Source organism: Myotis yumanensis, unplaced genomic scaffold, assembly GCF_028538775.1.
Source record: "Myotis yumanensis isolate MYYU_CA2020_CCGP unplaced genomic scaffold, mMyoYum1.0.hap1 SCAF_9, whole genome shotgun sequence".
NCBI lineage: Eukaryota > Metazoa > Chordata > Mammalia > Chiroptera > Vespertilionidae > Myotis > Myotis yumanensis.
Window position 1 is genome coordinate 66,530,218 of NW_027223760.1, and position 12,961 is coordinate 66,543,178.

General features: G+C 44.7%; 1 protein-coding gene across 1 annotated transcript; it reads right to left on the reverse strand.

Annotated features, from left to right (window-relative positions):
* Positions 1–9,797: 9,797 nt before the first annotated feature.
* NEUROD6 (neuronal differentiation 6) lies at positions 9,798–12,534 on the reverse strand. The gene is made up of 2 exons (XM_070425175.1): positions 12,277–12,534; positions 9,798–11,009 (listed from the first exon to the last, which is right to left on the reverse strand). Exon 2 carries the CDS (start codon positions 10,986–10,988, stop codon positions 9,975–9,977), a length of 1,014 nt encoding a protein of 337 aa, XP_070281276.1. The 5' UTR covers positions 10,989–11,009; positions 12,277–12,534; the 3' UTR covers positions 9,798–9,974.
* Positions 12,535–12,961: the final 427 nt, after the last annotated feature.

Genomic DNA, 12,961 nt, shown 5'->3' on the forward strand with positions numbered 1-12,961 from the left:
CTTCCTGCCTAGCTTTCTGCCCCTTGAAGCTGAGTTTTCCCTTCCATTAACAGGCAACTAGGAAGGTGCACTCACTAGTACACATACTAATCTTGTAGTTTTAGAGCCTGACCTCTGACCAACCTTTGGACATAAGTGGTTTCTTAAAGGGCCATGCCTGTTTTTTTGTAAATGTATTAAAAGACATTAAAAGAGATTCTACTCCCCCCCCCCCGCCCCCCCGCCGGGAATCCCCCTGGAGAAAATAATACACACCAAATACAGGTCTCTTTATTCAGGTGGTGGGTGCCTTTTTGCACTGTCCAGACGTCAGATTCCACATGGTGGCCTGGATGCCTGTTATTCAGAAACCAGGCAAGAAATTCGCATTTCCAATGGATGCTAAACACAAGTTAGACTCATTCCCCTCTCCCATGACAGGAATAGTACTGGATAAACACATAGGGTGCTTCCTGGATGCAATATCAATGGATTCCGTTAAACAAAAATTTATGGAGCACCTGCTGTGTGCAGGACACTGTGTTGAGTGCTACACTGAGTACTGTGTGAGTCAACAACATGACCAAGATTTACAGTTTGGTAGAGCATATGGCTTTACATGGACATCTATAGAATTTTTAAACCTCATAAAGTGAATAAATACAATATAAGCAGACAGATGGAGTAAATATCCCAGAAAGTCACGAACAGATTGGGGAGGACAAAGGTAATCCATGATTCAAATGGTCTTTCTCACATTTTCTTTTATTCTAACATTTCCGTAACCAGTGTCTTTTCCCAGCTCCAACAATCAGTCACCCAAACCTGTCAGTGGCTCCTCAGGTCTCCTACCAGGGCAGACCGTTGTTCATGGCCTGGAATCTATACTGAGATTGATAGACAGATTTGCAGTTTGTGTTTAGCTCTTACGTGTTTAGGTTTATAGTAGAACTTTCAAGGAAATATAGTCAATCCTTAAAAGTCACAAAACAAATAATATTATGGTACACTGTTTCTGGGAAATACACAAGCCATACTTGTGTCATCCTTAAAGCAAGATTTTGCCATTCCTTTGTTAAAACAAGTAAAGGTAGACATTCCTAGGATATGCTGAGCAGTGCTATGGGAGGACTGTGGGACTGGTTTGTAAAAAAAGACTTGAATTTAATTTAAATTCTGGCACTTGCTAGCAGTGGGAGTTTGGGCGAGTCACCTAACTGCTCTGCTTTTCTATATCTGAGCCTCATAATTACATTTACTTGCCACCATATGTTGAACGGTTGTTGTGACGATCCATGTAAAATAACACAGGTATCATTATTATAACAAGCTGTGAAATAAATTTTGGGGTAGCCTTAGCCGGTTTGGCTCAGTGAATAGACCATCGGCCTGTGAACCAAAAGGTCCCAGATTTGATTCTGGACAAGGGCACCTACATTGGTTGCAGGCTCCTCCCTGGCCCTGGTCAGGGCTCATGCAGGAGGCAACCAATTGATGTGTTTCTCTTACATCGATCTTTCTCTCTGTCTTTCCCTCCTCTCTCTTCCACTCTCCCTAAAAATCAATAGAAAAATATATTCATGTGAGGATTAACAACAACAACAACAAATTGGGGGGGGGTATAGCTTGGTTCCTTTTTCAGTAGTTGTTAATATTTATCAATGTTGCATTTCTAATTTTCTTCTATAATATTTATATAATCTTTATTTTCTAACTACATTACTTTTTCTAGCCTAGGATCAAAACAGGGAAGACTTCCACAGAGATGTGCACCTTGATCCCAGTTTGAGGATAGAAGGCCCCCAGGGTTGCTTCCTCATCCAGCCGTGCTCCCTTTCCTAGTGAGGGCATCATTGTCTGGTCTAAATCAGAGCGAAGGCTTACTGCCTCCCTGTATTCTCAGCTCCTGTTTTCTTTCCCCCAAGTTCCCAAGAAAACTAAACGCTAAAGGAAAACACAAGTGAGAGACATATTCTCTATTCTTTAGCCCCATTGTTCTTGTTTAGGCTTGAGACACAAAGTGCAATTATAATGTTTATTTCTCATCTTGACTGACACATTCGTTAGGGAACTTGAACTTCATTGAGTGGAGGCATGTTCATGGAGGCATGAAATCCAGCTACAAAACACAAACTACATATCATTCTGGCAAGATCACGAAGAAGAGGGTTTAAACTCTGAATTATTCTTTTATCTCAGCCTTATGTAAGTCAAATAGGTGTGTGTTGGGGGAGGGCTGGGGGTGTGTCTCTGTTTTTCTTCTTCATCTAACTGAGATTGAGTGCTTTTTGGTTTTTCTCCATTCCTAAATCTCTATCTATAATAATAAAAGCATAATATGCTAATTAGACCAGATGGCCGAACAGTGGAACGACCGTTTGGACAACCTTCCGGACGACCTTCTGGACAAAGCTGGCTGCGAGGGCTGAGCTCCTTGCACAAATTTCATGCATCGGGCCTCTAGTGTAATAATAAGCCTCTAGACTTAAAAATATATTTGTTTAATATGATAAAATTCAGAAACCAATCAAACCTTTAATTCGATAGTTTGGGGGCCAATGCTTCACACCTCAGTTAGGTCAAACACCCTCTGACTAGACACACTGGTGTATTCTGTAAATAATTCATTCAATGGAGTGACCAGAAACCCAAAATTAAAGCCATATGGAAACCTACTGTGCCTATTAAATTGTGTGTAGCAGTGTTAACAGCATCTTGATTTGTGGCTGCAAGTAATAAATGAATTATATTAATTTTGTAGCTGCAAGCTAATTTCGCCAGAATTACTTTTTAATAACCAAGCATCATGTTCACTGGTAAGATTTAAATACATTTAGGAACAAATTTGTAGACTTTTAAGTAATGCTAGATTATCATTTTGAAAGCTTAAGAGTTCATTTACCATTTCCCCTAACACCACATTTTTGAGAGAAGCCAATTTTGCTCAAACTGGATAACTTCACTGATGAACAATGGCTGTGCTGTTACCCAGTAGCAGTCACCATCCCAGTACAGCCAGGTGGGGGCTGAATTGTTGCAAGTAGGTTTTCCCTATTTTAGAGGTGATTTGTCTTTATCATATAACTGATCATTTTCTCTCCCCTGCTGGATGGAAACTCATCATGGTTTCATGTCAGTGCAAAACTTTGAAAATTATGGTTGATTGTCTTAAGTGCGGCTGTTTAGTTTGGTGGTGGAGAGTGCGGGTTCTAGAGGCAGACTCCCACTTGGACTGAATTTTCATCCCACTACTTATCAACTATGTGACCCTGGGCTAGATTTTGTGCCTCAGTTTCCTGAGGGAGCTGACAATAGTCTGTACTCCAAAGGTTTTGGGGGGGGGATTAAATGAGAAAGGACAGGCAAAGTGCTTAGATGAGACCTGCCTGGGGGAAGCCATATTAAATAAGGGCTACTGTGATTCTCTGGGGGAGAATGAGGCTCGTGGGGAAACTGTGAGGTTGCTGGTCAGGCCAACCTGGGTGGAATCCCAGATCCACCCTTCATTTCTCTCGGACAATGAATGTGCGTAACAAGTGGCTTCACTGCTCTGAATCTTCATCTTTGTCTGTGAAATGGAATTCTCACACCAAACCCACCTCCCTGTCCCCTCGTATTGTGTCTTACACACAAACACACAAAAGTCCTTCAAGACTTATTTTACTTCACCTGTATTTTGAGAAGAAATGGAATATTCAGCAAGAGGAATTTGTGAGTGGGCATATTTCAAAATTATACCAGGAAGAATGTCAAAATGGTTGGGGGTCGATACTCACCAAGGGCAAACCCCAGGGTCTTCTAAATGTTTAGTCAACTTTTTTTGACAAGAGCACCCATCCCTCAAAAGTGGGAAAGAAGAACATCCAATGTGTGCTAGCAGATCGCACACCTGTGATGTTACCTGCCAGTTCTGCTTCCCTCGCCTGACTTATGACTTCACGTTCTTTCTTACACGAGCACTACTGGGAACCTGAAATTCCTCCTCTTCCTTGCTCGAGTCCATTGTCTGTATCCAACTGTCTTGCTGAGAGCTGAAAGGTTGTAAGATGTGGCTTAGGGTATTGCAGCTTTCCTTTCATTAGCCTCTATCTGTCACCCCCAAGAAGGTGTTTACTGTTTAGTGATGTGAAATACATCTGGGGTTGGTGTACCAGGAATGTATGTGGACCAGATCATGAAGTGGCCAAGGATTGAGGGGAGGGGGGTGGAACCTAAGAAATGGTATTCCAAGGCCATCTTGGGTGATTCTGATGTCCATCAAACCTTGGGATCCTGACCTACAATATCCTTGATTGGATATTGGCAGTTCTGATGGGTCCTTTGAGTTCTTTTTTGGTTCTTACTGTATACTCCATGCAAGGTCTCTGAACTTACTGAGTTCCTCCTCTCCTTATTAATTTTAAGAGGATTCTGTTGTTGTTGTTGTTGTTATTTTGTTTTGTTTTTACCATCTTCCCCTCAGAGTTCTCATTGCAATACTGCTTTTTTCAAAGAGAGAAATAAGGCACTTTGGCAACGGTTGCTATCCTGTAAAAGTCATCCCTGGAAAAGGGCAGGTGAGCATGCAGGGAATTCTCACCTTTCGTGTGATGGGATCAGACATTAGATATAAGTAGCACAGTTCAGAAGCTTGGGTGCAGGTGTCTGAAGAGCCCGGGCTCTTCTGGAATTTTCAGACATGTATTCCGCTTCAGTTATCTTCCAGATCAGTGGCTTTCCAACTACTTTGACATTTGACATTATAAAATGTATCTTACTCTGTGTGTGTGTGTGTGTGTGTGTGAGTGTGTGTGCATGTGTGTGTGTATGTGAAGTAAAGTTTCAGGTGAACAAGTACTTACTTTTACTATGTGTGAAGGACTCTACATTTTTTTTTAAATTACAGTTTACAGTCAATATTATTTTGTATTAGTTTTAGGTGTATAACAAAGCGGTTAGACAATCATATACTTTACAAAGTATTCCCCCAATATTTGCAGTACCCACCTGACACCATACATAGTTATTGCAATAGTATTGACTATATTCCTTATGCTGTACTTTACATCCCTGAAGGACTCTACTTTTTATTTTATTGAAAATATATTGATTAAGTTCACTAGATTGACTTTTTATCACAACTAGAGGCCCGGCGCACAAAATTCATGCGGGGGGGGGGGGGGGTCACTCAGCCCCGCCTGTGCCCTCCCACAGTCTGGGAGCCCTCGCGGGATGTCCAACTGCTGTGGAGGTGGGAGAGGTCCCACCACTGCTGCTGTGCTTGCCAGCCATGAGCCTGGCTTCTAGCTGAGCGACGCTCCCCCGGTGAGAGTGCACTGATCACTAGAGGGCAGCTCCTGCATTGAGCGTCTGCCCCTTGGTGATCAGTGTGCATCATAGCGACTGGTCATTCCGCCATTGGGCCGAAACCGGCTCTCCGACATCCCTCGAGGGGTCCCGGATTGCAAGAGGGCGCAGGCCAGGCCAAAGGACCCCACTGGTGCACGATCAGGGCCGGGGAGGGATGCGGGAGGTTGGCCAGCCGGTGAGGGACCACAGGAGGGCTCCAGGGCATGTCAGGCCCATCTCGCTCAGTCCCAATCTGCTGGACCCCAGTAGCAAGCTAACCTACTGGTTGGGGCATTTGCCCCCTGGTGGTCAGGGCACGTCATAGCGAGCGGTTGAGTGGCCTTAGCATATCATTCGCATATTACGCTTTGATTGGTTGAATGGCCAACCAGACGACTGGACACTTAGCATATTATGCTTTATTATATAGGATATGCTACCTGGATCTAACCTGCATTTTGAAAAATATTGTTCACGTTCAGATTTAGCAGAGGTTAATGTGGTTCTATCACATTAATAATAGAAATAATAGCTGATTTCATCAGCTATGTGCTTACTTTGGATTAGGAAGTGGGCCAGATACTTTTCATGAATGATTGTGTTTTATCTTTATAACCTATGCCATATGTGATATTATTCTCACTTTAAAGGTGACAATCCGAACCTTCCGGTGGTTGCTCAGTGTCAGTTGTTCTTGGATGTGAAAGGCCCATGCCTCTTTGCCTTTGAATTGAGGTTATTCTCTAATACAACCAGAGCTTGTATCCTTAATTGCAATAAACGAATCAAGGACTTAATGAGTGCATGCACCATAGAGACAAAAAGAGCATCATACAGAGCCCCTGCTCACATGGAGTGTACAGTCTAGTTATATACCCAAGTTAAATAAGCAATGCATGACCTAAACAAGATTTTGAATGCAGCACAATAATTAGGCAATGAAAACGTAGTTGACAACTATGTGATCAAAACAACACAGCTGTGGTTTCAGAGCAGCATGAAACTAGAGGGATCGGGAGGCTTCATGTAGGAGGTGGCCTCGAAACACGTGAATTTGAGAAGATGGAGAACAGAAATGCGGATATCTTAAACCGATGAACAGTGCAAGACACAAAGGTGGACAGATAGGAAAGAAATGGGCTCAACCTCAGAGACATCTCAGGAGCTGGGCAGGGTGGGTATCTTGGCTCCTGACCCTCCCCACTTATCTTCACCAGGAGCAGTAACATGTTCATGTGTACACTAACTTCTAACGTATTATTTGAACAAAGTGCACTGATGCTTTTTAAAAAAAAGTAGGTGAAAACTACTGATATAATGAAATGGGATATCAGGTTGCAAAAGGAGACTAGAGACCCCATGCATCAGGCCTTGGGAGCCCACAAAGGAGGAAGGCCCGAGGACTGGCTTTGTCCAGCTCTGCCATTAGCACTGTGCCCACTGACAAGGGATGTGATTTTGCTGATCTGTTTCCGGTAAAACAAGGGTCATAAGGTTGATTACCTCATGATAAAGTTCCTGGGGCTAAATGGGTGAATAGGTGAGAAATGTTATGTAAATTCGAGTGTGCTATATGTTAGCAGTTGTTTGTAGTTTTGATAGGGAAGATGTAGCTGAGTGAAAAATTAAAAGGAGAACCACAAAAGGTGTTATTCCAAGGGACGGGTGTATGGAAGCAGGTCGGGAGGATGAAATTGGCATTGGCATTGGGACATGGGCTGGAAGGAGGATGTTGGGTCAGGAGCAATGAGCGTGGAGGTTGGGTGATTCCATGTCAGGAGTCACGAGTGGGGTCTGAAGGCTGGTGAGGCCACAGGGATGGGTCCCACACACAGCCTCGTATCCCAGCTTCCATCAGGCCGCGGAAGGAGAGAGCACACATGGGATTCGTGCATCCAAATATGGAAGGCATTTCATAATCTCTAGGGTCTGTGCCTGGAAACCCCACTCTTTTGCTTGAGTTCCTTGGGAACAAAGCTCTGAGCTGAGACGCTCCATCTGAACGGTTGTCTTTTCCCCAGACGTTCAGCCAGCTGCTTCTCTCCCTGGCTCTCCCCGCTGCCAGAAGGAGCCGGGAGAATCATCTCCTGTGGCAATCGCTGGTTCCCGCATGGATCTGTGACCCTGGGAAGTCTAGGCGGATTTCAAAGGCTGTCTGGACCGAAACACGCAATGCTGTTCTCAGTCCGGGGCACCAGGTCACCTTGCAGCAAGGGGTGGGGGTTGGGAGAGAGACCGACTATACTCTGCTAGTGACTACACAGAACTGCTTTAACATTTATTTTAAGCCATATTCTCCCAGGTGCAGATGCTTCCTTACTTTCTCGTCCTTTGCTCAGACGCGGTGAGCAGTGAGTGGCCTTAGAGAGGCCCGGCCATCCTGGCCACAGTCCCAGACAGGGCAGGTTTGTGCGCATCTGCAAGGAAGCCACGCAGAGTCACTCCAGTGTGGAGACAGGGGACAGAGGGCTCGCTACCTTGGGCACACTTGTCCTCGTGCCTGGAAAGCACTCTTCCCCCTCTTCCCCCGGCCCCTCTGCCCTTGCCTGCCTGGGATTTGACTGAACAGTCGCTCACACCCGCGGAGGGCGCCTTCAGGACCCGCTGCGTCCTGCACCAGGCCAGCAGCTGCTCGGTGCCTGGTGCCTTAGGCGCCTGGTGCCTTTGCCCCTCGGAGCGCGGCTGCTGCGCACCCAAGGGCTGGCTCTGATGCGGGAACTGCGGGGCGGCCGATCCCTCACCCCCGCAGAAAGGGGCGCAGAATGGGGCGCAAAATGGGGCGCGCGCCTCCCAGCCTTGGCTCAAGATGTCCCACCAGCCGTGGGAACAGCAGGGCAGCAGGGCGGGGACAGCTCTTAGTGCAAACTGCCGCTGCCTCCATGTCCCCCATTGCGGCAGACGGGAGAAGGGGTGACCCCCTGTCCCACCTCTCCGGTCCAGGCCCCCAGGAGGTCTGCTCTGCCACGGTTCAGAGTGGGGTCTCTAGACCGGCTCGCTTCCCAGATGGCGCAGCCCCTTCCTTGTCTGGGACCCCGGGCTCCAAGGCGCCCACTGCACACGGGACACAGCAGTGCAGGTACAGCCTGTGACCCCGGAGGCGGGAGGGGCGGCGGGCAGCATCCTCCTTCCCCTCCCGAGTCACCTGCCAGGCGCGCCTTCGGCCTGTGCTCCCTGAAGCGGGATCCCTGGCGCACGGTGGGCAGCGGTGCGGGGCTGTGGAGCAGGACCCCCTGCCCAGACCCGTCCGGGCAGGCTCCCTCCCGCCACCGCTGGACCCAATTCAGAGGGTGAGCTGCCGGGGACCGCTGTCTCAGCTGCGCCTCCTCCGCCCAGGGAGGCAAACCCACACCAGGGGTCTCTGGAGGGAGGGCACTGCCACCTTGGTTCTGATCCTAGGAGAGGCGCAGTTCTGCTGAAGAGGGGGAGCTCGCCAGGCACCATTCAAGTAGGTTTTTGGTGGCCTTTTGTCAGAAACTTTTAATCACACAGAATTTAGCCTCTAATCGGCCAGACTTATTTAAAGGGCACAGAGTCCAACCCTCCCTTTTTAACATCCACTCTGGTGTTTGCTGGAAACCTGCCACCGAATTTCGGCTGGAGCTGAAGGTTACCAGGATTTATCATTGTTTCCCCAGGATGTTTAACGTGCATGGGCTCCTCTCCTTTCATTTAAGATACTTTAAAAAAAAAATTATTGTAAGCGCTTTGGCCATTTTGTTTAAGAAATTTGCTTTATCTCTTACGGTTTTGAAATCCAGAAATATTTCTGGAATAGGAAGGGGGGAGTTTTGGAGACAGAAAGCAGCTGTGTACCAGGAAATAATGAGCATCGTGCAGAAATATCACCACTAATAGATGATTTCTCTGAGTGTAAATATCTATGTTTAATTGCTTTAAAAATGTGGTGTGGAAAACACAAGTATACATTGTGATAACAAACCTGTACAGATAATTTCTGAACAACACAACACAAGTGCTGAAAATGTTGTCTTTGTGATTGAAATAATTTTTCCAAAATGATGACAGCACCTACCCAAATATCACGTTGTCCCATCTGCAAACACCTGAAGAGGAATGGTTACCAATCGAATGCATTTAGACTTGTCCCTAATAAAGAGAAAATTGCATAGCTTTTTCATATTGTCACCCATCCTCAAATGCACCTTCCAATATCATTGTCAGCTGGGTGTTATTCTCCATATTTTAAACTTCCAATTTTTCAGAGATACATAATGTATAATTTCTAATCATTATAAACACATCATTTTATTAATCTTATTTTAATCACATGCATTTTTATAGTTACTGTACAACTGAAATAGACATTGAGTTATGCTGTGTGCATGTCTTTATTCAACAGTATATTCTTAGACACCCCTTTTTTCAAACAAATTAAGTGAATTTAAAAGAAAAGAAAACAAGGAAAAAAAAATCCTTCCAGTAGAAACAGAATCACAGTGCTTTACAGACAAAAGGAAAGGAAAAGAAGCTCTCATAAGAAAAGAGATTTATTATGACATAGAAAATTCTCACAATAGTTGAAACACACTCCAGGAACTAGTAAACACCTTAGATAGAGCCGTGCCAATTACTCAGCCCACAAGCATCTGCTTTGTCTTAATTAGACGGGGGAGGTGAATGACCACTGTTTATTTTCATTTTCCTCATTAATTATGAAAAACTGCATTTAATTCATCTTGCATGGTGAGAGATTGGCTGCGCAGATGTAAGTCGTAAGGGAAGTGGCTGTCGGTGGGCAACCTGAACATGGCACCCTGCCCAAGGGCACCCCTGGGTGGCACTGCACAGTAATGCATGCCGTAATTGTAATTTTTGCCATAGTCCAAGGTTTCTTCTTGCTTCAGGGAAAATATCCCATTATAGTTAATTGGGGGAGGACTTAAGGGACCTTCGAACTGAGGGCTGGCACACTCAGGGGAAGTGCTTTCATAGAAGGATTCGTATGCACTGCAATAATTATAGGGTTTCATGGACTTGGAATTATCCAGAGCCCCATGTCCTGGGGGGGTGGTGAGCTCGGGGCTGTGGTAGGGAGGGTAGAAGGTGGAGTAGGGTGACCTTGTGTGATGTGCGGCCTCCCCGCCCTGCCCCATCAGGAAGCTTCGGGCGTTGAGCTGCAGGCAGCCTGCCACCAAGTTTGTCGTTGGCTGGGAGAGACCTTTGCACAAGTTTTGGACGAACGTGAGCAGATCAGGTCTCTTGCCGATTCTTAGAATTTCCGAAAGTGCCCAGATGTAGTTTTTGGCCAGCCGTAAAGTTTCTATTTTGGACAGTTTTTGGGTTTTCGAATAACAGGGGACCACTTTTCTCAAATTGTCCAGAGCGTCGTTGAGGCCGTGCATCCTGTTCCTCTCCCTCGCGTTCGCTTCTTGTCTCCTGAACTTGACCCTCTCCAGGCGCAGCTTGGTCGTCTTTTTTTTCCTAAGACCCCTCCTCCTGGGCAACCCATTTTCATCTTCCTCTTCCCTGTCCTCCTCCTCTTCCTCTTTCTCGGTCTCTTCTCCGGGGGCTCTTTTGATGCTCTTTCCTCGAAGGACGATCTGTTTGGCAAAGCTTTCCGGTTTCTTAATTTGCTTCTGGTCCTCGCATTCTCTAGAAAACTTTCTGCACATCTGGGGTTCTGGCATCATAACAGACTCATCAAACGGGAGTGTTAGCATGGCTCTCTTATCTTAAATTACCTGAAAAAATGCCAGCACAATATTTAAAGTGTTTGCATTTTTACACTTAAACATATTGAATGACTTAATCATGAAAATACAAAAAAAAGTGAAAAAGACTGATTTGGGGACTAATTTTTTTTACATTAAATATAATTTTCTAGTTGGGGCAGACTAATAATTATAATAAACATTAGTACATGCAATAGGATTAACTTACACAGGCAAATTAGCAAAAGAAAATAAAACATGAGGCATGAATAGTAATACCACCCCCATCTCCATTTCTCTTTGAATTTTTACTGTTTTTTAAATACACAAACAAGACTGTGGAATTTAAGCAAATGCAAAACATGATATAGCAATGCAGAATTTCATTAGTTCCAATCCCTCCCGAGTAGGAAGTGAGAGGAGACACCAGTTTTTAAAATAAAAAGTGTTATCTTTCCATTTGCTGATGAATTTGTGGGTTTTAAAAATAAAAGCCTTAACTTTATTTGCTGTGTTATGTAACTGTGGGTTTAGATAAGTGGCCGTTGCAATATACAAATCTAAGAAAAAATTAACCAGAGCCCATTTTAAAACTGATTTCTTTCTGATCAGCAAAGAAAAATGCACTATTTCCCAGCCTTCTCACAAAAAAGGGGGTGGGGGAGGATTTGGCTAATTTGCAATAAACTCCTTAAATAAATTAAACAAATAAAAATCACTGGCATTCTTTTAAATCAAAGAAAATGTTGAGACTGCATTTACATTTACATTTTTTCTACACATAATTGTCTGTTTACTACTGTTCAAATTATCCCGGACACAAAACACTCGCGTAGTGTTTTTGTTCTGCAAGCCACGGAAGTCTCCCTCTAGCTAATCTCTGACAGGAGCGGTCCAAGGATTCTGACTGCAATTGTGCACGTGTGTTCAGAATCCTGAATGAAAGGGGAAAATCATTCGTTTCAAATGCAATTTTGGCTTTCGTTTGGTGAAACAGCAAGTATTTTCATCTAAAGTCTACAAACAAATAAACATGTTAAATAAAACAGACACTTTTCAATTTAACAATCCACACACACACACACACACACACACACTCTCTTAGTAATGTCCTGTCCACATACTTGCAGTGTTACAGAGTAGCAGTGAAAGTATGTGATAATCACATCCTAAGAATGAAATATGATAACTTATAAATGGCAAAGAGCATATAAATACTATAAGACAGTGACACTGTATCTTTAAATACTTGCATGCAAAGCCAGCATCAATGGAAGCATATCTTTATTTATATTACCTTAGGTTTTAATTTCATTCAATAATCAGTTTTCATTTTGGATCTTCCAAATCTTTTCAGGCTGAGTGTCGCATCGTCGCCTGGAGTCTCTAGATCTGTGTGTGTATCTGCACTATCTCATTGATCTCTAAAAAGTGACATTGATGCCAACTGCCAGAGCTGGTACCCATGCCATCTGCTAGTGACGTCACAGGGCAGAGAGAACCATGTGATCCTCTCTCTTGGGACCTTCATTCTGCACTGATCATCTGGCATCCCTGTAAGTGGGTACCAGCATTCATGCATCAACACAGAAGGTTAGACTGATAGGGGAAAAAATCCGCACGAGCCTTTCACAGACAGTAGGTGCCTTTCTCCTCGGGCTGCTCCGGCTCCACGGGCAATCTGGAGGAAGAGCTGTGCTAGTGCTCAGCCTTGCCCTGCCAACGGTGCAACTGTTAGGTAGTCGTTAATATTCCATTCCTTTCCAAGGTGGGCTTTTGTGTGAGCGAGGGGTTTCTTTTGTCACTGCTGTGGACGGTTTGTGAAGATCACCCTCCCATTTGTGCACCTGGGTACCCAGGGAAAGAGCGCCGTGAAAAGGAGCTGAAATCAGAACATGGTCTTGAGATACTTAACCAAACTAAGATTTGTGTAAGCAAACAGGGACCGACGGGGGTCTCCTTATTTCCTTGTTTTGTTTCAT

Excerpts from the sequence above, each read along its gene's own strand:
- NEUROD6 (XM_070425175.1), bottom strand. The coding sequence starts at position 10,988 with ATGCTAACACTCCCGTTTGATGAGTCTGTTATGATGCCAGAACCCCAG.